General features: G+C 39.5%; 2 protein-coding genes across 3 annotated transcripts in view; one reads left to right on the top strand and one right to left on the bottom strand.

Moving 5' to 3' along the window:
• WDPCP (WD repeat containing planar cell polarity effector) overlaps positions 1-26482 on the top strand; it is a 516387-nt gene that overhangs the window by 103704 nt on the left and 386201 nt on the right. The gene's annotated exons all lie outside the window — the stretch shown is intronic.
• Positions 987-25993, bottom strand: MDH1 (malate dehydrogenase 1). Its single transcript, XM_086326380.1, has 9 exons — positions 25910-25993; positions 21006-21104; positions 19982-20078; positions 16994-17169; positions 14621-14743; positions 4164-4340; positions 3595-3708; positions 2946-3035; positions 987-1325 (listed from the first exon to the last, which is right to left on the bottom strand). The coding sequence occupies exons 1-9, from the start codon at positions 25910-25912 to the stop codon at positions 1200-1202; spliced, it is 1005 nt and encodes a 334-aa protein (XP_086182506.1). The 5' UTR covers positions 25913-25993; the 3' UTR covers positions 987-1199.

Consider the following 26482-nt stretch of genomic DNA (forward strand, 5'->3'; position numbering starts at 1 on the left):
TAATTTAATAACTGATACACATTTGTGCTTTTCTAAAATTTTAAAAATTTTCTATGAAAATTTTTATACATCTAATTAATAGCAATTCTAAAAGCTTTTTTACTTACTTGCTTTCTTTTCTACATATGAAATGAGATAAATAACAAACCCAGTCATGTATTTGGGCACCCATGAAGAGCACTGTAGTAAGCCCTGAGAGATGTATGATATTGAGTATCTTTTATGTACAGAGTTAACAACAAAGATGAAATGATAGTTGTTTCCTGTCCTCAAGAATTTTGGAAAAAGAAAAGGCTAGTTTTTTCGAAAAGGAGTATGTTTCTAGTAATAAGCTTAGATTTAGCATAGTTTTGCTAGTATAAAGTTCTGTGCCATTTACCAGTTATGAAGTGTAAATGAATCCTTGTCTGCTATAGAATACCTCAAGGGACAGCTTATGATCTTTCTTTTCTGTCATGAAAATGATTGTTCCACCCTTACCAATGGCATTAAACTTAACAGAATATTACCTGCATTCTATTTAACAGCTAATGTTACCTGCAGTCTATTTAACAGCTAATGTTAAAACCAAATTATCCACAAAGCATAAATTAAGATTTAAAAAAATATGTTTAACTGCCTAATGTAGGTAATGTTTAAAATTATATTCTGGGGACTTCCCTGGTGGTCTAGTGGTTGAGGCTCTGTGCTTGCACTGCAGGGGGTACTGGTTCATTCCCTGGGAGGGGAAATGAGATCCCATACATGGTGTGGCCAAAAAGAAAAGACTGACTTAAAATTATATTCCAAAACAGATTGGTTATGAAGTGGGATTTTCCTATTCTATTTAAATATGAGAGAATTGTGCTTTACTTTGTAACATTTTCTATCTTTACACCCTTTTTAAAAAAAAAAAAAAAATCATAACTCTATTAGGCAAGCTGGGAAACATGCACATTTGTTTTCTGAATAGAAACAAAATGTCTAGAATTAGAGTCCAAGTCATCTTCACTTGAATATATATTTATTTTAGAATGCGACACTAACAGCATGATGATAAACTGTCACAAACTTGTACCAAGAAGCACACAATCTTTAAAGTGTGTTGTTTTTCACAAGTAATTTAAGTATGGCATTATTATTATTTTGTACTAGAGTCAAAGACGACATTTAGATTCTTCAGCTTTGGGGCATTTAGTAACATCGAAATGATTGTCTAGTCAGGCAGAGGCAAGAAATTCAAATGCAGTTTCTTTCTCTTCTGCCAGTTCCTTTGCAGTAAGATCCATCTTCTCACGTGAGAAGTCATTAATAGGGAGACCTTCAACAACTTTCCAGGTCTTATCCTGTTTGAAAATAAATGCAAATTAAGAGATTTATGATTAAACCAGAAGTTGTTCCAGCAAGCAACAACTTAGTTTGAACTTAATTTAGAGGAGTATGTTTTAAAATGTGAATCTAAAGAAGCAAATCAAAATCCAGATATTAATTAACAGATAATTCTGATAAAAACTCAACATCTGATTTTGAAACTGACTAAATCTAGAAAAAACATCTTTAAATGAGGTTTTAATTAGCAAATATAAAAAACTATTGACTTCAATATAGTTGTAATACAGAGCGACAATACTGAGAACCATTGTTTCATTTAGAAGTAAGAGAATATTTATAGATACCCAATATGAGAGCCATAGTAACAAAAAGTGGCAATTCCATGCCAAGAGGAAGTGGCTCCGGATTTAAGCCATTTAAGGGTGTACCTCCACGACGATTCTGAAAATTACTTGCTGCCATGGTTTCAAGATAATTTATTGAAATCTCCTATAAACTTTACTTGACTACTTATGAAGAGGACCTCTGACTTGCTTGAGAGTTGTCAGACTTTTCCTTTTTCTCTTTTTTTAAAATTTAACATGATTGCTTTTCTCAATTTTGGAGAAGATGTTTAAATAGTTCCGTTGTAACTTTTAATAGTTTTGTGTATCATTCAACTTTTTTTCTTGCAGCACCAAGACACATTGGAAAGGATAGGAATCAAAACCATTTTGTTTAACGCTGTGTGAATATAAAGAGTAGTTTGCAGGTGTGTGGTAGTGGTTTAATTTGCAGCATTAGTTCTGTGGTGTCAGGCTCTAGAGTTACTTCTTATCAACAAGAATTTTCAGCCTCCATTTTGAAGGCTGTTTAAGCTTAAGAAGTCTGCTGTTTAATTTTTAGAAAATAAGATTGTTCCTTGCATTTCTGAGTATTATGTAACCTATTTTTGCAGAAGGTACTGTTACATTAAGTGCATCTGTGTATCCTGGTTTTAAGAAATGTACTCTTTTTTGAAATAAACCTTCATATTCTGTATAGTTGCTAAAGCGTTGAGAACCTTTTTAATTGTAAAATGAAAACCAATTTTCAGTTTAGTGTAGCAGCACACTTGTTCAGGTTTGCATGGTATGAAACCAAATAGATTAATAAAACCTTGGCCATGAGATTTGTATCACTGAGGTTCTTAGACTGAGTTGTGCAGGTAAGTGCACTTTTAGGTAATCTGCACTGTTTGATGGATAAATTCCATCTCTGGGAATTGTGTTGGTATTAATGTTTCCATATTCCCAACTATGTTGAGAAGTGGAAAAACAAAAAACAAAAACCCAGGTTCTAGATTGGTGAATCAGTTGGGTTTTGTAAATACTTGTATGTGGGAAGGCATTGTTGTCTCTTTGTGAAAATAAAAATCCACACCTGGAAAAAAAAAAAAAGTGTCTAGTTGGGAGAGTTGAAACTTGCTTTCCAGATTAATTTCAATCTTTTAGTGACCTGAAGTTGTGCTTCACATGATTTTAAAGCTGAGAAAAATGTCTAATTTAGTAAAGGAACAACTTTCTAGACTAAAATATACCACTGTTAATAAAAACACACAACTGGTTTTCCATTAGGGGACAGAGGGTTAAAAAAAATAACCCACAATACCTTACCTTGATTGTAACGGGGAACGAGTAAAGCAGATCATCAGGAATACCATAGGAGTTCCCATCCGAGATAATGCCCATGGACACAAACTCTCCCTGAAAAGAAGTAACAGTCAGTGTTTTATATTCACATGGTGATAAAGAATTCCTTTTCATAACCAAAGGAAAATTATACCAGGTGATAGGTTCTTATTGATACTCTGTGCATAAGTTCATTACTGTATAAAGAATCATCATCAGGTACTTAGACAAAAGGGCAACTTCCATGGTTGCTATCTCAGTCCACTCTTCCAATCTATGTGTGAAGTAAGCCAGAGAAACATAACCCTCATTTTATAAACATGGAAGCTGGTGGCCCAATATAGGTTTTAAGAAGAAAAATAAAGCCACCTCTTACTATGTTAGGTGCTTTCCACATTTCATCTCATTGACCTTATAACCCTGTGAGTTAAATGCCATGTAAGAGATGACAAAACTGCTCAGAGAGGCTAAGCAACTTTCCCAAGGTTCCTCACCTAGTCAGTAGCTGAGCTGGGATATGAACCTAACTGGCCTGACTGCAAGGCCACATGTCTTTTTGTTTGTTTGATTTTTTACATTATAGCAGCAGAGGAAAAAATAAAAGAGTGGCCTGTGGAAGTCACTGAGTCCTCACCTCTGGGGTTCCAAACCAGATGTCTCTGACATGGTCACAGATGGCCTTTGCAGCCGACATTGCACTGGACAGTTTTCGTGCCTTGATGACGGCAGCACCGCGCTGCTGCACAGTCTGGGTGGGCAGGCAGAGATAGCAGGGTTATTCCTGGGGTGAAAGGCTGAAACTACAGCTTACTGTGTCCCCTCCAAAATCACACAACTACCCCGTGGTGGCCTTATTAATCTCTTTCACTTAAAGCACCAGTCTTTCTGAAAAGGGACAACTAAAGACCCACACAGAAAGCTGACCACACTTTATATGAAGAAATGGATCTCTATAAGATAGCTGGATGACTGGAAGGTATTTAATTTTTTCCCACTTTATCAATCTTGACAGCCACACAATAGATCAGATGGGATTATGACTGCTTCAGTATGACTCCCAAAGAATATACACACTCATCAAAGGCCTGCTGTCTTTGGGTTTCCTCCTGCCACCCACTGGGGGGAGACTCAGGTCAGTAATGTGTGTCTCTCTCAAGAGTTCTTGATGCTTGGCTGTGAAGAGATCTCCTGGATTTTTCTCACCGTGATGAATTCTCCCTTGAGCCAGCTGTCATCTTTCAGAGCTTCATAAACACCAACTTCCTTTCCTTGCAGTTTCACTTTGGCATGGTTGACATCTGGATACTGAGTTGAGGAATGGTTTCCCCAGATGATGACATTCTTTACATCATCAGAAGTCACTCCAAGTTTAAGAGCAATCTAGTTCAACAAAAAACAAATACGTTACTTAGACAAATTTTTTTGTTTTAAATTTCAAATTGTGATCTATTTGACAAATGTACTTAAGATAAAAACCTCTGAAACTTTAAGAGAACACAAGACTTATATTGATTTGTAAAAAAACAACAACAAAACAAACAAAAACCCCCTCCCCCCAAAGATTTTACTGTTTGGTAAGTTTCCCAAAAGAACTTAATAGTAGAGAAAGTATCTAAATACCTGATTGGTCAGAAACGCTTAGGTGACATCTCCAAGTATTAACAACAAAACAAAGGTCATATTTATGTATTCAAGCAATATTAAACTTTCGTGTTTTATATTTGATTAAGCTACTACACAAATAAGTCATCCATAAACTGGAAGATGATCCTTACTTTTAAGCATTCTACTTCAATACTGTACCCTATAATGTTTAAGGCTTTTCCTCTTTACTACTAGGAATTCACTCTTAGTAGTAAAGATGCTGTGAAGGTTGTTGAAATGACAAGAATGCATTTAGAATATTACACATAAACTTGGTTGATAAAGCAGTGGCAAGGTTTGAGAGATTTACTTACAGTTTTGAAATCAGTTCTACTCAGGGTAAAATGCTATCACACAGCATTGTATGCTATACAGAAATTTTTTGCAAAAGGAAGATTTCATTGTTATCTTATTTTAAGAAACTGCCACAGTCACCCGAACCGTTAGCAACCACCACGCTGATCAATCAGCAGCCATCAACATGAAGGCAAGACCCCTCAACCAGCAAAAATATTATGACCTGCTGAAGGCTCAGATGATGGTTAGCTTTTTTTTTTTAGCAACAAGGCCTTTTTTGAATTAAGATATGTATATATTGTATGTATATATTTTTTAGACATAATGTTTTTGCATACTTAACACACTACATACAAATAAAACTTATATGTACTAGGAAGCCAAACAATTAATTGGCTGGCTTTATTCCTATATTTTACTTAGAAAGTGAAAGCGCTCAGTCATGTCCAACTCTTTGCGACCCCATAGACTATACAGTCCATGGAATTCTCCAGGCCAGAATACTGGAGTGGGTAGCTGTTCCCTTCTCCACGGGATCTTTCCAACCCAGGGATTGAACCCAGGTGTCCCACATTGCAGGTGGATTCTTTATCAGCTGAGCCACCTGGGAAGCCCAAGAATACTGGAGTGGGTAGCCTATCTTTTCTCCAGCAGACTTCCTGCCCCCAGGAATCAAACCAGGGTCTCCTGCATTGCAAGGCGATTCTTTACCAGCTGAGCTACTGTCCTCAAGCAGCATTGTTATATAATCCTTGAAAGTGAGTGAAGTCACTCAGTCGTGTCAGACTCTTTGCGACCCTATAGACTGTAGCCTACCAGGCTCATCCGTCCATGGGATTTTCCAGGCAAGAGTACTGGAGTGGGTTGTCATTTCCTTCTCCAGGGGATCTTCCCGACCCAAGGATCAAACAAGGGTCTGCCACAGTGCAGGCAGACACTTTACCCTCTACACCACCAGGGAAGTCCTCAGGAAGCTGAGCTTCTAGGGATTTCTAATACTTGCTTTCCTGTAATTTCTTTCTAATTAGATAGCAGAATTTATAAGGATTTTAAAAGAGAAAGGTTTTAGAAAAGAATTTAAAAGCTGATGTGTTAGGGTTACATTGTGATTTTTCTTTCCTTTACGTTGCAATAAGAACGAGAGGGGAAAAAAATAGTTGTGCCAGAATCCACAGCTTTTGCATACACAGATAATAGCAGCACCGCATCAAAGCTCTGGTTGTGTGTTCACCATATAGCAAAGAGAATACAGCCTGATATTTTAGCCCCAAACTCGAAACAACTCAAAAGTCCTTCAAGAATGGTTAAACAAAGCATGGCTGTTAGCATAACTGACACCATCTTGGGCCCTTATAGTTTCTCCTATCCTTTAAAACTGACCTGAGAAGTGAATCACATCTAGGGCTTTGTAGTTTATATTATACGGTTTAATAAACATTAGGATCAGGTAGCCAGCCTCTCTGCTCTGCTGGTCTCTAATGATGAAAACCTCCCTTGACATTCCTGGCATCCACGATACCAGTTATCTGTTCATAAATCTTAATTCAGAAATGTCCTGTTTCAAAGCACCTATACTCATACCCAAGGGTAACTACTAAATTGTCCCTGTGGCTCCTCTGTGGTATGGTGTGCAGCTGCAAATGTTTCTGGGTCATTGTATCCCTGATCCCAATCCCACCCTGTGAGTAAGTTACCCTATAATAAACTGATTCATTGGTTATATGGAGCTGCCTGCCTTGTTTTTTGGTCTCAAGATGCCTTCTCAGTTTGGTGGGCACTTTTCATTCCTTCTGTCTTCTAACACAAACTGTAGTACATTCATATAATTAAATAAATAAATGGAGTAACAATAAAAAGGAATGAACTACGGATACACATAACAACTTGAATGGCTATTAAAAGCATTAAACTGAATCAAAAAAGGTTACTTACTGCAGGATTCTATTTTTAAAACATTCTTAAAATGACAAAAGCATGGAGTTGGAGAACAGATAAATGGTTGTCAGAGTTTAGGAAATGAGAGGGACTGTGTAACAATAAAAAGGCAACAGGAATAGGAGTTCTTTGTGGGTGATGGTACAGTTTGTGGTTATAGTAATCTAATATATAATTGGATGACATAGGACCATTCATAAAGACATAAAAACTGTAGAAATCTGAGTAAACCTATTTAACAGTGTTGTGTGTAGTTTAGTCGGTTTCCTAGTTTTGATAATGCTCTATGTTATGTTAAATGTCATCACTGGGGGAGGAGGGTGGTGGGTACATGGGGTTCTCTGTACTATTTCTGCAACTTCTTCTAAGTCTAATTATTCCAAAATAAAAAGTAAAAAATGACAGCCAACCAACCAAAATGGTAAAAATGAAAAAAGCCATTACCTAAAATGTTTGCAATGCCTTGACTCATCTTCATGCTAATTTATTCAGTTAAGGAAGAAGCAAGTTGTGCTTACTTTCACTGACCCTTATAAGTTGAGACTTATTTTTTGAGTCCTAAAATAGATTTTAAAAATAACTTAAAATTTTGTTTTTGACATTTAAAATCACTTCTGATCTAATCCCTACTTTATTTAGAGTTCTGCAAAAATTAGGACTATTAACTACCATATCAGTCTTCACAAGTTAGTTGGGTGGTTGGTTTCTGGGGTACCAGGCTACTGATCTGCTTAGTGGTTGGGGCAGAGTGATGTGCTATGCAATGAGTACCATTTTCTGTGTGTGCCATGGCCTGAAGGGACTTGCAAAGAACTATTCTTACTTATATTTAGCTGGCATCATTGAGAAAAAGGAAAATTATACTGGGACAAGTAAGCCAAGATGTATATTATCAAGAATTTAGAAATCCTAACTCTGCTGAATGTCAACTCCAAAGTACAGTGAGGACAAATTGCCTGCAGGCCTCTCCTTCCTACAGGAGGCTCTCCTGACTTCCTGTGTCCTGTTTGCCCATTTCCTCTTGTTATTCAGATCTCTTGAGCTAATCGGCTTCTCTCTGGATAGCAAAGGCCAGTACTTTGCACCCAGCATGTGATTTCTGAGGATAAGCAGCTCCTTGCTCCTTCAGACATTTTCATGCCTGTCACACAGACCTGTTGAACAGCTTTTGATTCATTCTCCAGCTCTAGTTAAATTTCTTTAACTAGTATTTAGTTCTGTGATACTACCTAACTGGTTTCATTGACAAATTACCTTGCCAGCCAGCAGACAACATACGTAGCTCTGGTTTGCAAATACACAGGGGAATTTTGCAGGTGATAAACAGTCACTAGGCAGCGAGGCACTCTGATTTCTAAAACAAATTATGTAAGTAAGACTAGAATTCTTGCCTGGAAAATCCTATGGACGGAGGAGCCTGGTAGGCTGCAGTCCATGGGGTCGCTAAGAGTTGGAAACGACTGAGCGACTTCACTTTCACGCATTAGAGAAGGAAATGGCAACCCACTCCAGTGTTCTTGCCTGGAAAATCCCAGGGACGGGGAAGCCTGGTAGGCTGCTGTCTATGGGGTCGCACAGAGTCGGACATGACTGAAGCGACTTAGCAGCAGCAGCAGCAGCATGATTCATGCAGGGAGAAGGCAATGGCAACCCACTCCAGTACTCTTGCCTGGAAATCCCAGGGACGGAGGAGCCTGATGGGCTGCAGTCCATGGGGTTGCTAAGAGTGGGACACGACTGCGTGACTTTACTTTCACTTTTCCTTTCATGCACTGGGGAAGGAAATGGCAACCCACTCTAGTGTTCTTGCCTGGAGAATCCCAGGGCTGGGGGAGCCTGGTGGGCTGCTGTCTATGGGGTCGCACAGAGTTGGACACGACCGAAGCAACTGAGCAGCAGCAGCAGTATTCATTCATGTTAAGAAAAATTAATCTTTGGGTCTGTTACTTTTCTCACTGGATTAACAGCCTCTGCAGGAGCAAGAAACAGCTCCTTCAAAAACTTCCTAACAGCTGTCACTGTGCCAGACCAGCATGCTGAAACATGGGCCAAAGTTTGTGGCTTTCTTCCCTCTTTCCTCACTCAGACTTTCACCCCGCAAGGAAAACTGTTGCAGGCACTGGGACAAAGCATCCTTCTGCTGTGCATCTGAAAGCAGTTTTCCAACGCCTGCCTCCACTAAGGCCTCAGGTCAAACAGCACAGGTGGAAATTTGTTGGTGTTGTCATCATTCTACTGTCTTCTCCCTGTTGCAACGCAGTGAATCACCATCTGGTAATCCAAAGTCCACAGATGCAACACCTGTGGTACCACCTTTTCTTTCATAACTGCTCTGGGTGTGCATGTGAAGTTGCTTCAGTCATGTCTGACTTTTTGTGATCCACTGGACTGTGGCCCATCAGGCTCTTCTGCCCGTGGGATTCTCCAGGCAAGAATACTGGAGTGACTTGCCATGCCCTCCTCCAGAGATATTCCTGACCCAGGGATCGAAACCTTGTCTCTTTCATGTCCTGCATTGGCAGGTGGGTTCTTTACCACTAGCACCCGCTGGGAAGTCCCATAACTGCTCTACAGTACCCCAATCTCCAGCCTCCAGTCATTCAAACCAACTCCCAGTTCTTCCCAGCCACTGAATGCTGGCTAAATAATAAGACAGAAGACCCAGCCCACAGCCCAAAGCCTCTCAGGAAATATTTGTAATTTTAGCTTGTTATCCAAATACTTTCTAAATTGAGATATTTCTGAAGTGTGACTTCTCAAAATTTAGTTATATATCTCTTCATCATCATCATCAGTAATAATTACAGTAGCCAACCTTTACTGAGTTTTTACTATGTGACAGGCATCAAGATAAGGTCTTAACATAGATCTTATCTCATTTAGTGCATGTTAACTACCATCTGAGATAGATAACAATTATTATCCCATTTTACAGCTTGAATACACTTTCTCAGGGTCACAGAGCTAGTGAATGGACTTAAGTCACTTGATCGCATTCCCAGGTGAAGCTACTGGTAAAGAACCTCCCTGCCAATACAGGAGATGTTAAGAGACACGGGTTTGATTCCTGGATCAGGAAGATCCCCTGGAGAAGGGGATGGCAATCCACTCCAGTATTCTTGCCTAGAGAATCCCATGGTCAGAGGAGCTTGATGGGCTACAGTCCACAGGGTCCCAAAGAGTCAGACAGGACTCAAGTGACTTAGCATGCATGCACCATACCATTATGTAAGAACACATGAGGGTGTGGAGTTAGGCAGACCCTTTTACTGACTAGCTGTGTGACTTTGAGCAGGTCCCCTGACCTTTTTAGGCTTCAGAATTCTTATCTGTTTAACAGGAGATAGTAACATATCTCATATGGTTACTATAAGAAATAAATGACAAATTAAATGTAAAATATTCAGTTTAGTGTAGAAACTAAAACCCAGAGCTGAAAGACTATCAGCTCTCAGTTTAAAGCAGTGGTTTGTTAGCCAGACAGTAATAAGGAAGGTATGCGGTTAAACCAGAGTTTGTCATATTTTGCAGAAGCAGAATCCTTAAGAGAAATTGTAACATGCACTAGACAAGCTTGAGTTAAGAACTAGACTGAATTTCAGAAAGCTTCTGTTCTAAGGAGACTGGGAGAAAGGTGAACTAAGGCCTCCTAGGTCTTCATGTGGAAACAAAGAATAGATCTCAGTAATTAATGATTTCAAAAAGAACAAAGAATGCAAGAACAAAAAACTGTTATTAGGCAAGAGAAGTAACCATAGCAAACGTAACAAATCAGTTGTAAAGACTCCTTGTTCTGTCCTGTTTCAAAGGTAAAGATCAACCAAAAGCACATTCTTGAGCTGTTTTGTAGCATCCAAAACCCCTTAAGCACTCAGTCACCAGATTAACTGGAGCCTAAGGAATGAGACTTTGCTGACCCTTGTGATTTCACTCAATAGGTACCTGGATTTTGTCAACCTAGAGTGAACTTTGCCTCATTTTAATGCTAAAACCTCTACCCCAAGGACTGCCATTTTTCAACATGCAAGTCATGTATGTTTGAGCGTGCTGTACTATGCAAGTGGATCTAGAACCCCAGCTTTACATGGAAGATTATACTCACTCATGAATAAGCATATTGTTGTTGTTTAGTGGCTAAATCCTGTCCTACTCTTTGTGACCCCCCATGGCCTGTAGCACATCAGACTTTCCCGTCCTTCACTATCTCTCAGAGTTTGCTCAAACTCTTGTCCATTGAGTAAGTGATGCTATCCATCTCATACTCTATCGCCCCCTTCTCCTGTCCTCAATCTTTCCCAGCATCAGGGTCTTTTCCAATGAGTTGGCTATTCACATTAGGTGGCCAAAGTATTGGAGCTGCAGCTTCAGCATCAGTCTTTCCGGTGAATATTCAGGGTTGATTTCCTTTAGGATTGACTGGTTTGATCTCCTTGCAGTCCAAGGAACTCTCAGGTCTTCTCCAGCACCACAATTTAGAAGCATTAATTCTCCAGTGCTCAGCTTTCTTTATGTTCTAACTCTCGGATCCATACAAGACTACTGGAAAAACCATAGCCTTTACTATACAGACCTTTGTGGGCAAAGTGTTGTCTCTACTTTTTAACACACTGTCAAGGTTTGTCACAGCTTTTCCTCCCAGGAGCAAGTGTCTTTTAATTTCCTGGCTGTAGTCACTGTCCACATTGATTTTGGAGCCCAAGAAAATAAAATCTGCCACTATTTCCACTTTTTCTGCATCTGTTTGCCATGAAGTGATAGGGCCAGATGCCAAGATCTTAGTTTTTTGAATGTTTTAAGTCAGCTTTTCCACTCTCCTTTCACCCTCATCAAGAGGCTCTTTAATTCCTCTTCCTTTCTGCCGTAAGGGTGGTGTAATCTGAATATCTGAGGTTATTGATATCTTTCCCTGAAATCTTGATTCCAGCTTGTGCTTCATGCAGCCCAGCATTTCACATGATGCATTTTTACTCTGCATATAAATAAGCAGGGTGACAATATACAGCCTTGACGTGCCCAATTTGGAACAGTCCATGGTTCCATGTCAGGTTGTAACTGTTGCTTCTTGACCTGCATATAGGTTTTGCAGGAGGAAGGTAAGGTGGTCTGGTATTCCCATCTCTTTCAGAATTTTCCACAGTTTGTGGTGATCCACACAGTCAAAGGCTTTAGCGTAGTCAATGAAGCAGAAGTAGATGTTCTTCTGGAATACTCTAGCTTTCTCTATGATACAACAGATGCTGGCAATTTGACCTCTGGTTCCTCTGTCTTTTCAAAATCCAGCAAGTACATCTGGAAGTTCTTGGTTCACATACTGTTGAAGCCTAGTTTGAAGGATTTTGAGCATTACTCTGCTAGCATGTGAAATGAATGCAACTGTGCGGTAGTTTGAACATTCTTGGCATTACCTTTCTTTGGGGTTGGAATGAAAACTGACCTTTTCCAGTCCTGTGGCCACTGCTGAGATTTCCAAATTTGCTGGCATATTGAGTGCAGCACTTTCACAGCATCATTTTTTAGGATTTGAAATAGCTCAGCTGAAATTCCATCACCTCCACTAGCTCTGCCCATAGTGATGCTTCCTAAGGCCTACTTGACTTCACACTCCAGGATGTCTGGCACTAGGGGAGTGATCATACCATCATGGTTATCTGGGTCATTAAGATCGTTTTTGTACAGTTCTTCTGTGTATTCTTGCCACCTCTTCTTAATATCTTCTGCTTCTGTTAGGTCCATACCATTTCTGTCCTTTATTATGCCCATCTTTGCATGAAATATTCCCTTGGTATCTCTAATTTTCTTGAAGAGATCTCTAATCTTTCCCATTCTGTTGTTTTCCCTCTATTTCTTTGCCTTGCTGACTTAAAATAGGCTTTCTTATCTCTCCTTGATATTCTCTGGAATTCTGCATTCAGATGGGTATATCTTTCTTTTTCTCCTCTGCCTTAAGCTTCTCTTTTATTCTCAGCTATTTGTAAGGCTTCCTCAGACAGCCATTTTTCCTTTTTGCATTTCTTTTTCTTGGGGATGGTCTTGATCACCGCCTCCTGCACAATGTTAGGAACCTCCATCCATAGTTTTTCAGGCATTCTGTTCATCAGATCTAATTCCATGAATCTATTAGTCTCTTCCACTGTATAATCGTAAGGGATTTGATTTAGGTCATACCTGAATGGCCTAGTGGTTTTCCCTACGTTCTTCAGTTTAAGTCTGAATTTGGCAATAAGGAGTTCATGATCTGAGCCATAGTTAGCTCCCCGTCTTGCTTTTGCTGACTGTATAGAGCTTTTCCATCTTTGGCTACAAAGAATATAATCAATCTTATTGTGGTATTGACTATCTGGTGATGTCTATGTGTAGTTGTCTCTTATGCTGTTGAAAGAGGGTGCTTGCTATGACCAGCACATTCTCCTGGAAAACTCTGTCAGCCTTTGCCCTGCTTCACATTTTATACTCCAAGGCCAAATTTGCCTGTTACTCTTGGTATCTTCTAGACTTCTTACTTTTGCATTCCAGTTCCCTACGATGAAAAGGACATCTTGTTTTGGTTTTAGTTCTAGAAGGTCTTGTAGGTCTTCACAGTACCATTCAACTTCAGCTTCTTTAGCATTAGTGACTGGGGCATAGACTTGGATTACTGTGATACTGAATGGTTTCCCTTGGAAACGAACCAAGATCATCCTGTTGTTTTTGAGATTGCGCCCAAGTACTGCATTTTGGACTCTTGACTATGAGGGCTACTCCATTTCTTCTAAGGGATTCTTGCCCACTATTAGTTATAGTTCACTGATAACTAAAATGTCGATGTTCACTCCTGCCATCTTGTTTGACCACTTCCAATTTACCTTGATTCATGGACCATCAGAGGGCAGATAGAATGAAAACCACAATCACAGAAAACTAACCAAGCAGATTACATGGACCACAACCTTGCCTAACTCAATGAAACTATGAGCCAGGGCATGTAGGGCCACTCAAGATGGACAGGTCATGGTAGAGACTTCTGACAAAATATGATTCACTGGAGAAGGCAGTGGCAAACCACTCAGCATTCTTGCCTTGAGAACCCTATGAACAGTATGAAAAGCAAAAAGAAAAAAATATGATACTGAAAGATGAACTCCTGCCTCCAGCTGTACCCCCTGCCACCCAGGCGTTAGGTGTCCAATATGCTACTGGAGAAGAGTGGAGAAATAGCTCCAGAAGGAATGAAGAGGCTGAGCCACAGTGGAAATAATGCCCAGTTGTGGATGCATCTGGTAAAGTCTGATGCTATAAAGAACACTATTGCATAGGAACATGGAATGTTAGGTCCATGAATCAAGGTAAATTGGAAGTAGAATATGAGAAGGCTATAAAAATGAAAATGAAATTAAATATAAAATTTAAATCAATTTGATTGCTTATCTGAGTGAAAAAAGCAGAACCACATGAAACACACAAAACTCAAACCTTTGTTTTTATAATTTCCTATGTACCTGACAAAAATAATTGTGTACCATTATGTGAATTATCTACACTAATGACTAATTTTTAACCACTGTACTAAGAGGACATTAGCAGTGACATGTGATTAAAGTAAGGAAATGGAATATAATGGTGAAAATTAAGTACAAAGTTCAGCTGCCCGAAGAGATTAGATTTAAAGATGTCCTAATAAATTGGAATAGCTACCTACTAAAACAAAACAAGAAAAAAAGTACAAACTAAGATTCAGTTACTTTAAAAGTGAGAAAAAAGGTTTAAAGTTGAACATTTATTAAGATTTGAAAATGCATCTTTCTTACCTGAGCTTTAGCTCGGTTGTGATCCAAACGAGTCAAGCAACTGAAGTTCTCCTTGGGGATGGATGGTGCCGACTTGGAGGCAGTCAGGCAGTTGGTATTGGCTGGATTTCCCACCACAATAACCTAGGATGTACAGGAGGCACAGCAGAGCTTCAGACCGTACACTGATTTAAGTAAACCAGCTTATCAATAGGATATGACTGATGTAACATGCGGCCTTTTAATCAAGTCTGTGTGAGCTAAATATGTATAGTTATTACCCCAGTTTCTAGATTCTAGGAGGTTTCTATCCTTCTTTCTAATACATGTTTTTTTCCTCTTGTTAGAATTCGATGTGACTCCTGAAAACATTTACTAAAACCACCATTATAATATACAAGTCATTGTGTTTTCCGTTAAAATAGAGATAGCGTTTATTTTCTTGCCATAAAAAACTAGTAACCAAAAGCTCTAACTTAGGGTTCGAGTCAATCATAAAAATTTCCCATCTCATAAAAGTAGCCCAAGAAAGAAATTCTTCTTTAAGGAGTTTACTTTAGGGCAGTGATTTGCCCTTATGAGTGAAAAGTGTTTCTCATTCTTGCCTAATCCTAAGAATTAACTGGGATAGTTGCCAAAATACCAGGTCCCACCCCTTTATACTCGTTGAATCTATCTTTAGGAGAAAGCACTTCAGGCTTTTTTTCTTTTTGAAAGGGGGATACAGTGAATTACAATATAGCATAGCAAAACGAATACATGAATTTTTTTTACAAGTCTTAAAAAGCTTTAATAAAATGATTTTAAAAACTTACTGTAAAATTATATCAAACTTACAGAAAGCTATAAGCATCTTACAAAGACTAACTCCCACATGCCCTCTACCTAGATTCTCCAATTTGCCCCATCTCTTTCACTTCTGTGCGTGCGTGCGCGCATGCATACATACACACACACACACACACACACACAGCCCTTAGTCTTTTTTGCATCTGTTTGTGAGCAAGCTACAGATATGATACTCCAATATCCCTAGCTACTCCAGTGTAGGTGTTTATTTCCCCCTAGAAAGACACTTTTGGCTGAGATGCAATTAATCTGCAAGTAGCACAATAACTCCAAGCAGCCTTGTAACTTTTTTACTAAGAGACCTGGGGACTTCTCCATTTATTTCTATTATTTTCTGTTAATGATTACAGAAAATAAAAGTTAACTACTTGAAATAAAGTCGGCACAGAGCAGAAATTCAGGTGTCTATGAAGTATTATAACATTATAAATGGCAACATTAGAAAATCTTGTAAAATTTTCTTTTAGCTTTCTTTGAATTCAGGATTGGGAGAAAGAAGTGTATTGAAATCAGTAAATCCTCTAACCAGCAAAACTTTTTGCTGTGACAGTTAATTAAGTTCTAGGTAGGTAGGTAGGTAGTAGTGTTAGTCATTTAGTCGTGTCCAACTGTTTGGGATCCCATAGACAGTAGCCCACCAGGCTCCTCTATCCATGGGATTCTCCAGGCAAGAATACTGGAGTGGATTGCCATTCTCTTCTCCATAAGATCTCCCTGACCCAGAGATCGAACCCGGGACTCCCGTGTTGCAGGCAGATTCTTTACTGTTTGAGCTACAGGGAAGACCTTCAGGTGTCGCTGGTGGTTCAGCTGGTAAAGAATCTGCCTGCAATACGGGAGACCTGGGTTCAATCCCTGGGTTGGGAAGATCCTCTGGAGAAGGGAACAGCTACCCACTCTAGCATTCTGGCTGGAGAATTCCATGAACTGTATAGCCCATGGGGTCACAGAGTCTGACACGACTGGGTAACTTTCAGTCCCTTAAGTTCTAGGTAACCGATACTTAATTGGTAAAAGGAGGCTTTCTGTAACAGTAAGATAAATTTAAAACCAAATAGGTTGAACACCCAGAAGTCATAACTGACTCAACTCCTCGAGACAAGTATATCAAAATTCCTCTGGATTGAGAAAATCTGAGCACTCAGAAGCCACCACTTCCTGTCACTGAAAACAAACACAGCTTACAGCCATCTTCCTTCACAACCACACACAAATCCAAATGTCTGAATAAAAAGTCCTGTACAGCTAAAAGAGCACCAGAAGGTTCTGTGCCTTTTCTACAGGTTTAGAAACTAATATTAAATCTCCATGTCATAGTCACAGGCAAAATATTTTTGAGCCCCTCAGAATATAGATTTCTACACTATATGAACAAAGTCCAGAAAGGGAGGACTAATCGAGCAAAACCCTATACCTGTATTTATTGACCATTGCACAGAACTGGGGAAAAAAAGAAAGCAAATTATCTCATTTTTACTTAAATGCTGAAAGTAGAAGTTTCAAATGCTGATAGTGAAAAACCGTGTAAAATATTCTGTTGGTCACCTTAACTGACTTCTTGGCATATTTGTCCAAGGCTGCACCCTGGCATTTGAAGATTTTCACATTTGCTTTGAGTAAATCTTTCCTCTCCATGCCATCCCTTCTTGGCATGGAGCCCACAAGAATGGCCACATCCAGGTCTTTGAAGGCAATCTCTTCTTTATCTGTTGCGATGACATCTGTGAACATGGCAATAAATATGCAGAGCTACTTAAACACGGAAGTCTGAGGTTTTTTCATACTGAATCTACCCAGTAACTCTTCCATTTTGCAGCAAATGTTTACTTTTACAAATCACAGTGATCAAAGTTTAAAGGGCCTAAGAAAAGAAAGGCAATATATTAATTCAACAACCATAACATAAGCATAAATGTCAATACATTTATTTCGCTTATCTTAATTTCAAAACTCTGTAGCTTTCATCTTTTATTATGATGCAAGGTATAATATTGGAGAAGGCAATGGCACCCCACTCCAGTACTCTTGCCTGGGAAGTCCCATGGACGGAGGAGCCTGGAGGGCTGCAGTCCATGGGGGTCGCTGAGGGTCGGACACGACTTCACTTTCACTTTTCACTTTCATGCATTGGAGAAGGAAATGGCAACCCACTCCGGTGTTCTTGCCTAGAGAACCCTAGGGACGGGGCATCCTGGTGGGCTGCCACCTATGGGGTCGCACAGGGTCAGACACGACTGAAGTGACTCAGCAGCAGCAAGGTATAATATACTTTTCAAAGCAACATTAATTATTCACATTAATTACCACTGATAACACAAAAGAGAAGCTAACTCACCTAACCTTTAAGTTACAATTACTTTAAGTTTTAAGCTATCAACCAAATTAAAATCATGCTTCTTGAGGACTTTTTTTCTGTAAGGAGTAACATTGAGAGATTTATTTTGTCACAATTAATTTTAACATTTTATGTGCCGTGTTGTGCTTAGTTGCTCAGTTGTGTCCAACTCTTTGTGGCCCATGGACTGTAGCCCGCCAGGCTCCTCTGTTCATGGGCATTCTCCAGGCAAGAATACTGAAGGGGTTCCCATGCTCTCCTCCAGGGGATCTTCCCAACCCAAGTATTGAACCCAGGTCTCCCACATTGCAGGGATATTTAAGCCACCAGGGAAACCCAAACATTTTATAGATGAAGACAATGAAATTTAAAGAGATTAATTAGCTACATGTCAAAGAGGAGTGGGACTGTCATTCAAGTCCAGACTGGTTCAGAGTTCAACCACTATGCTGCAGTCCAACAAAATAAATGCCACTTAATATTTTTTGATTAAAGAACATACAGTTGACCCTTGAACAACATAGGTTTGAACTGTGCATGTCCAGCTTATATGTGGATTTTTTTTTCCCATAGTAAATACTACAGTACGGTACAGTCTGAGATTGGGTGGACCCGCAGATACAGAGGAATTGTAAACAGAGGGCCAACTATAAATTGTACTTGATTTTCCACTGCTGGGAAGATTGGCACCCCTAAGCCCTGAGTTGTTAAAGCATCAGCTGTATATCATGGATCTCTTTTGCTGACTGTATTAAAAAGGCCATGACCAACGCTATAGACTGGATGTATTCCCATAAAATTATATGTTGAAACCTAATTCCCAGTGTGATGGTATTAGGAGGTAGGGCCTTTGGGAAAAGATTAGGTCATGGGCGGAGAAGCCCTCACGAATAAGATTAGTGCCTTATAAAGGAGGCTCAGAGAGCTCCCTCACCCCTTTTGCCATGTGACGACACAGTGAGATGTCTGTCTATAAAGCAGGAATTGGGCTCTCACCAGACATCCAAGCTATTGGCTTTCTGATTACTGACTTCCCAACCTCCAGAACCATTAGAAATAATTTGTTGTTTATAAACCTATAAACTCTACGGTATTTTTGTTATAGCAGCCCCAAAATAATAGGACAATCAGAATATAGTGCTGTCACTGATAAATGTTTAGATCAGAAACTTGTGTCAATCAGGCTGCTGCTGCTGCTGTTGCTAAGTCTCTTCAGTCATGTCCGACTCTGTGCAACCCCACAGACGGCAGCCCACTAGGCTCTGCCGCCCCTGGGATTCTCCAGGCAAGAACACTGGAGTGGGTTGCCATTTCCTTCTCCAATGCATGAAAGTGAAAAGTGAAAGTGAAGTCGCTCAGCTGTGTCCGACTCTAGCGACCCCATGAACTGCAGCCTCCCAGGCTCCTCTGTCCATGGGATTTTCCAGGCAAGAGTACTGGAGTGGGGTGCCATTGCCTTCTCTGCAATCAGGCTGCTGTAAGTCCCGAAATAAATATACATAAGAGCACCAGTTGGAGAAAAAAAAATAATCCATCTTCTTCCCAGTCATGCAGCCTTATCTACTGAACCTTTATATTCATAGCTGACCAAGGTCAAGCTGACTGTAACCTGGGTACACAAGAGGCAGCAGAGGGAACTCAGCAGAGAAGGGAATAAAAAGAAAAAAGCAACATAGGAAGCTGATTTGGAAACAGTGGGTGAGGAAAAAGAACAGCTTGGACAGGGTAATGCATTCTCTTACATAACTTTGCAATCAAATGACTCAGGTGGCAGAGCAGCCCTTCCAGTGATTGTTTATTGAACAGACACATGAATTCTGAGCATGGTTTCTCTTGGGAGTCTATATATTTTTGGTTTGTGCAAGTTCTTTGAGAGTATTATTCTTACCCTCCCTTTCCCAAAAAAGATAATAATGAAGGTAGAGCTGAAGAAAAACATTCAAATTAGTTTACAGCTTGACCTAATATTTTAATGAATCTTTCAATCAAATTTAAGACTTCTGTCTTGACATTTGTTAATTATTTATTTATTCATTCTTGGTATATATACATCTTACCAAGTTGTAGTAGTGCAAAAATAAAAAAACTTTTAATGAAATAATTTCTAATTGAAAGGCCAGTTAATAAAGCTCTAAAATCCACTGTTTTAAAGATATAAAATACTATAAAATCCCTTTCTCCTCCACTCCCCAGCTCACCTTTCAGGAGGGGAAGGGCACAGTCTTGCAGCTCCATCAGGACACCATCCAGGACACCCATCATTGGAGTGATATCCAACAGCACGAGAATGATAGGCTGCCAGATAAACAGCAAGGACAGCATCTGTCAGTGTTGGTTATGTCATTTAGTCACGGAAAAAGTCCTTTCGCAGAGTTTTTGCTAACTGGTGTGTATGTGTGTGTAATTCCCATTAATTAATCATAATTATTTTAGGAAGTCAGGTGTCTTAACAGCAGGCTACTCTACGAAAAAGGAATACTATAAAACCAGCAATAGTTTGCTAACAGACACATTATGAGGAATCACCTTTACTGAATTTTAAAGGAGTACATGGAAGAAATACCAAATTGAAGTGACATGCCACACCATGCTTTTGTTGTTGATGGCTGTGTATCCAATTTTAGTTCATAGAAAGCTAAGCACAGTATCTTGCATGAAGGAAGAACTTGATATCCATGGGTAAGGACAATGGATAGATGATTATCATAGAAAAGGATTTTAGTGTACATTAATCAGACCTGCTAGAGTAGAGGGAAGTAGTTTCTTTCTCCAGGGGATCTTCCCGACCCAGGGATGGAACCCAGGTCTCCTCCACTGAAGGCAGATTCTTTACTGACTGAGCTACCAGGGAATAGAGGGTACCTGCTTCAAACTTGGAAACTGATTTGCCTCTTTAACTCTTCTGGGTCTAAAGACCATTTATGAACAAGAAAGTGCTTATTCAGCAACTTTCTCTCCCATAGGAGTCTCCATAAGTTACTGTCATTATGACATTTGTTGGCAGCACCAAGTCAACTTAACAGTACATGGAATAGTTATAATTTGCAAAGCGTTTTCAGTGCCAAGAGGGGTACATGGAACCTGCCAGGTTCCATTTATAGCTGTGTGTCTTGGACATTTATTGGAATTATTCATTCCTTTAAAAATTTATTTGCAAGTAAATAGAAGGTTTATTGAAAATGTTCTTACTTTTACTTAGGATTTATTGACACTTGCCCCTACCTGGTCTTTACCGAAGACAGATCCATTTCCAATACTGTATAGCAGCGAATATGCAATTTGACCAGCTGCTCCAGTCACAAGGACTCGGATTGGTTCAGACTGTAATGAAAGAGACCCATTAACATCTTATTAAAAAAAGGCTACTCTACCCTAAAGAACTTCAATATTTTCTCTACAGTAAGACAACCACATACTTTAAAAGCTAATGTAAAATTTTAAAGACCATTCGCATCTGGCTTAGTATAAGATATTCGTTCCAGACTTGTCCCAGTAAACACAGCATGCACAAAGCAACCGAGTGACTTCTGGGACATGTGTCCTTTAGCACATATATGTGGTGTTAGTTAACTCTCCCTGCTATCTTCGATTTACTTACAAAATCTTATCCATCTCTTTTAGGATATTTTACCACTAAAAATAGTCCTAACAATTTTGATGTGCAATATATGATGATATGAACCCCAGCGGCTACTAGAACCTTACAAATCCTCTTATGCAAATCCTCCACACCCTTCTGTTCACAAGAACCCTTCACACCAGGAAGAGGAACAGAGGTTAAAACTTTCCATTTACAAAGAACCAGAAAGTTTATTAATCATGATTCAAGTCCTTGGGGGAAGAAAAATGAGTCTATATTTTTTATTTAAGAAGAAAAAAAGAAAAAAAAAGGATTAAAACACATTTTATCTGGATTATAATCTGGATTGTAATAAATTTTAGCATTAAGTAACAAACAACAGTAGCAATGGGTAGTCACAGCTGACAACCTGATACCAAGGGAAAATTAATATTAAAGGGGAGGGAGAGGAAAAAGTACAAAGAACATATAATAGAAGGAAGTCATAGACCTTGGATAAAATCTGAACATATGGCTGAAAAGTATATATATCTAGTTCAAAGTGATGACCCTGAGTTATTAGAAATAAGTTAAATTAACCTCAGAGAATTAAAGGAGAGAAATATTTCTATTAAAAAGAGTTGAACAAAAATCCCTGGAAACTTAAATGGGTACATTTAGATGGAAAAATTCAGTCAAGGGAATTGTTCTTTTCTCGGACAATGCTGGGTAAATGTACTTCCTCTCTGTAAGTGGTAAATGTGTCACCTCATTTGTTACCCACATGAGAGAAGTGGCTGAACTGACTGGAGATAGAAGCATTAGGTTTCTTTATATTAAGAATTCCCTCTTCAAGAGGGGTCAGCTCTTAGCAGTTTGGTATCTACAGAAGTCAGACGGGGGAAAAAAAACCTCTCAGGACAGTGTCAGGTAGAGAAATGAATCTGAACACTGCAGACTATGTATGTGTTTCCTCCTCAGAGATACCCAGAGTGAATGGAGAAAAAGGGAAAAAACTATGGTGTTTCTTCCTGACCTTCTGGGTCTCTTCCCTATACTTTTCACCAACTTCCCCCATGCTTTCATATCTAAATAAACAAAATATGATAACTCCTCAAATAATCCAGTTTAAAACAATACATATTTGTTCCCAATAGGCTTTAGGTTTATAAAGAACACTATGTGTTATTCTATATATTTATTTTCTATCACATGGCCTTTACACGTTTTAAATTCTGTCATTTCCCTCTCTTTCCTTGAAGTATAGTACATGATAGTAGAAATGATTGCGTCTCCCTCTTTAGAATGCAAGCTCTTTAAGGATAGGGGCTTTGTCTATTTTATTTACTGTTGTATCCCAGCTGCCTAGAACAATGCCTGGCATGTAGTTAGAGCTCATCAAACATTTGCTGAAGGAGTAGGTGGATCTTGTAAAATTACTACCAAAAGCTTTGGAATGTAAAAGAACTGTTTGGAAGCAAACCCAATATGCTTTAAAGAATTATTTTATATATTTGCGCTGAGAAGATTGAAAATAGTGACAATAGTTCCAGGTATGGTTAGCAAAATTATTTAGCTCAGTAGTTCTAATCAGGGTTTTATTACGTACCTCGTACATAATACATGCCAGAGAATCCATTAGTGAACCATATGTAAGAAACAAGAAGATTAGGCAATTTTTTAAAAGAGGAGGCTAGAGATGCAGTAGAGTGATGAAGAGATGGCTGCTAGAGCCAGACTTTCTGGTTCAAATCTCGATTCCTCAACTCAGCTGTGTGTCCTTAGGCAAGTTACTGTATTGTTTCTCTAAGGTTAAGATAGAGTTAATAGCTACCTAAAAAGGCACTAAGGATTGAGACAGTTAACACACAAAGTAATAAGACTAGTATGTGGGAAGCACTCTAATAATAGGTCTCTGTCACCAGAGATTTTCCCTCTAAGGACTCTTGTAGTTTATGTCTATTTTCTACTACACTGTGGAACTCCTGTGAGAATAGTCTGCCTTTGACTCAAATTTGCACTCCCATATAGCATTCAAAAAGGATATGTTGAATGAAGGAAAGCAAGGGTTAAGAGAAATATGAACACATGCTACTTCAATGAAAGCAACCTAGGATAAGAAATGAGGGTAAAGTGACTACTACTATGACGTATAAAACTTAATCTCCCAGAAAGCAGGTAGATGGTTAGAATAATGCAGTCAATTTTAGGCATTAATTTTAGCTACTAAAAAAAAAAAAAAAGGTTTCCAAGTATCACAGGCAACTAATAAATAGCCATTAATCCTATCTCAGCAGTTTCCTTCCTGTGTATCACTGAGCAAATTATTTTCACAGGTAGGTAATTCCATCTCATTACAAGTAGTGTGAAGCCTAGTGTCTGAGTCTCTGATGATGAAACAGAAAAGCATGCGCAGTATTTGGTTCTGCCTGCTCTTTGCATCATTGCAGTTGAAAAGCAGGAGGGTGGGAGATGCCCACTGACTTTTCACAATGTTACAGTGTGAAGAGAGGTTACTATTCTTTGCTTAGATATCTGGGCAGTCTGCCAACATTCAAAGAAGGAATGTCTTTGCTCTTAGCAGGGTATTAATGACCTTCCTGCAGATGAGGGCTCTGTCCTGCGCATGTGTTCAAGTCTTTCATTTGTAAAGTTTGAATTTAAGTGTTCCTTCTGTCATTCTACGGAGAGATCCATATATTCCATTTTTACTTTCTTATTTATACATATTTCTGTAATATAAGACACATAAACAGTATTCAGATTCTTTCACAGTTTATTCTTGCTGTCATTCCCAATGGATACAAGGAAAGGATCCCCTCCTTTAAAAAAAAACAGAAACACAAAAACCTGATTTTTATCAGCTTACACAAGATGGGTCTTTACTAACGCAGTGATTGTTTACACACCCTCCTGAGAAGGCAAGGCGATTGAGTAATCTGAGAATTTGCTATCAAGTTTCAGCAAACTGACGGGAGGATTCTTCCTCATGGACATTATTTGGTGTTCCAGTGACCTTCCAGGGGTCAGGGCTGCCTTGATCTACCATGCAGAAAAACAAAGAAAGAATGGGGGCCCAGGATCTTTGTTTGACCTTGGGAAGATCATTTGACCTAACCATATTTTTGAAGATTAGAGGAAATAATTTCCAAATTCCCTTCCAATTCTAGAAATATAATATTCTCATTGTAAAACTGTCAAGTAATATAAGTGCTGATATATGAACTTGCATCTTCATCCAGAACTTCAGCAACTAAAAATAAAATTTTAGAATGACTTACCTGTGTAAATGACAAAATATGGTAAAATGGAAAGAGTGTGAGATCCTTGGAGGCAAACCTGTGTGACCTTGAGAAAATCACATTTGCTTTGGGTTTCAGTAAACTCAATTTTAAGATGGTCAAGATGTTTTATAAAAGGTTCCATCCAGTTTTAAAATTATGAAGTCTGAGGTTCTCTGATAATAAGTACCTCTGCTTTCTTGCTAAGGTTATTAGGTCAGAAACCACTGAATCCATCGTTCAAATGACTAATTATGTTATCTGGCAAAATAAATAGGGAACCTAGGTTTATCACTGAAAATTGGACGCTGTTGCCACTGGCTCCTTTTCAAAGGTGGAAGGAGTTATCCCCTTGCCCTTAAAACATGTCTTTTCAGGTTCTGGAAATGTTCCAATTCCTTCAAATATTTCCCCATTCATTTTAGTATTTTGAAATAATGGAGAAAAACCATTCTCAACTATAAACACGAGTACTGAAGCAATTTCTCTCAGGTTGGTAATCAAATGTCACCTTCAACCATGCTGATTATTCATACGTCAGCGTTCCCTCACTCCCACCCTCTTCCTTTCAACAGAGACAAGATATGGAGATCTTGGTGTCCAGATCTTCATGACAAGATGGTTACATTGTGTAACATTTAAAAGTGCTGGTTCTAGAATTCTTAACATACAGATTAGTAAAAAACACCGGCACTGTAGCATGTACTGGCACAGAAGGAGATCAATGAACAGGTTTTAAATCACATTTCGTGAAATTAGACATGGCGGAAACACTTCTCCCGAAAAGGCAGGCTGTAATCCCGAGCATCTGGTAAGCACTACCTTTGCATCGAGGGCCTTCTGCTTTCAAAAGCTTTGTGACAAAAGCCCTTAAAAACACTGTGGGCTTAAGAGGAGAAAAGAGGTTAAGGTCCAACACTCCACATTTCAAACCTTATCGGCCTTATCAATCCCCCAGAGAGTGCTTGGGAGAAATCCCCCAGGTTCGTATTTTGTACCCCCAGCTCCGTATTTTGTACCCCCAACATGCAGAAAGGCTGAGATCTCGCCTCTCCAAGGACAGTGATTTATCTAAAGTCCTTCTGAGAACCTCAGCTGGAAATAAACTCTTTGCCAACAACTAACTAGGTCACTGCGACAGTCTCCAGAAGATGAATCGAGACTTTCCAAAGGGCGCGAAGGACAATTCCTTGGACAGCCTTCCGCCAACAGTCCTTCAAGAGCAAGACACGCCACAGAGGGGCACGAAGGCCGTAGATGAGCAGCATGCAGGGGCCCACACTCACCATGATTGGGAAGGGCGCGGACACTTTCTGCACTTGCCGAATCAGCCTCAGACAGTCGGGTCACCTCTATCGTGGAACCGACTCGGAAAAGGCGAGCGGTGTTAGAAAAGAAAAAACTCGGCTCCCGACCGCGGGGCCCTCTGGGAACTGTAGTTTAAGCTGCCCTGATTCCGGTGCAATCTCCAATGCAATTCCTTCAAGTGTTAGAACTACACTTCCCGAGCTCAGAGTTTCTTCTCACGCTCTGCTCCCTGCGCCCTTCCCCGATTGCAAAGTAGTCCCCGAGGGCGGGCCGTTGTGATTGGAGGATTGCGACAAGCGGACGATTGGGGCTCCAGAGAAAAGGACCTGCCGGATGGCGCCCAGCAATTGGCGGGAGGGGAGGCGCGTGTAACTCGAGGGAGGAGAGACGGACCCCTTAGCTACAACACCCTCCCCACCGCTACGGAGACTTTATCCTCCCCGCAAGGGTATATGTGGGAGGTAAAGAGATCTTCCGCTGCGTAAAGCGGCATTGACCCGGAAATAAAATCTTTTTAAAAACTCTTCACAATCCGCTGGGGCGGGAGGAAT

Source organism: Bos grunniens, chromosome 11, assembly GCF_055505025.1.
Source record: "Bos grunniens cultivar Pamir isolate PY7600 chromosome 11, Bosgru_T2T1.0, whole genome shotgun sequence".
Lineage (NCBI taxonomy): Eukaryota > Metazoa > Chordata > Mammalia > Artiodactyla > Bovidae > Bos > Bos grunniens.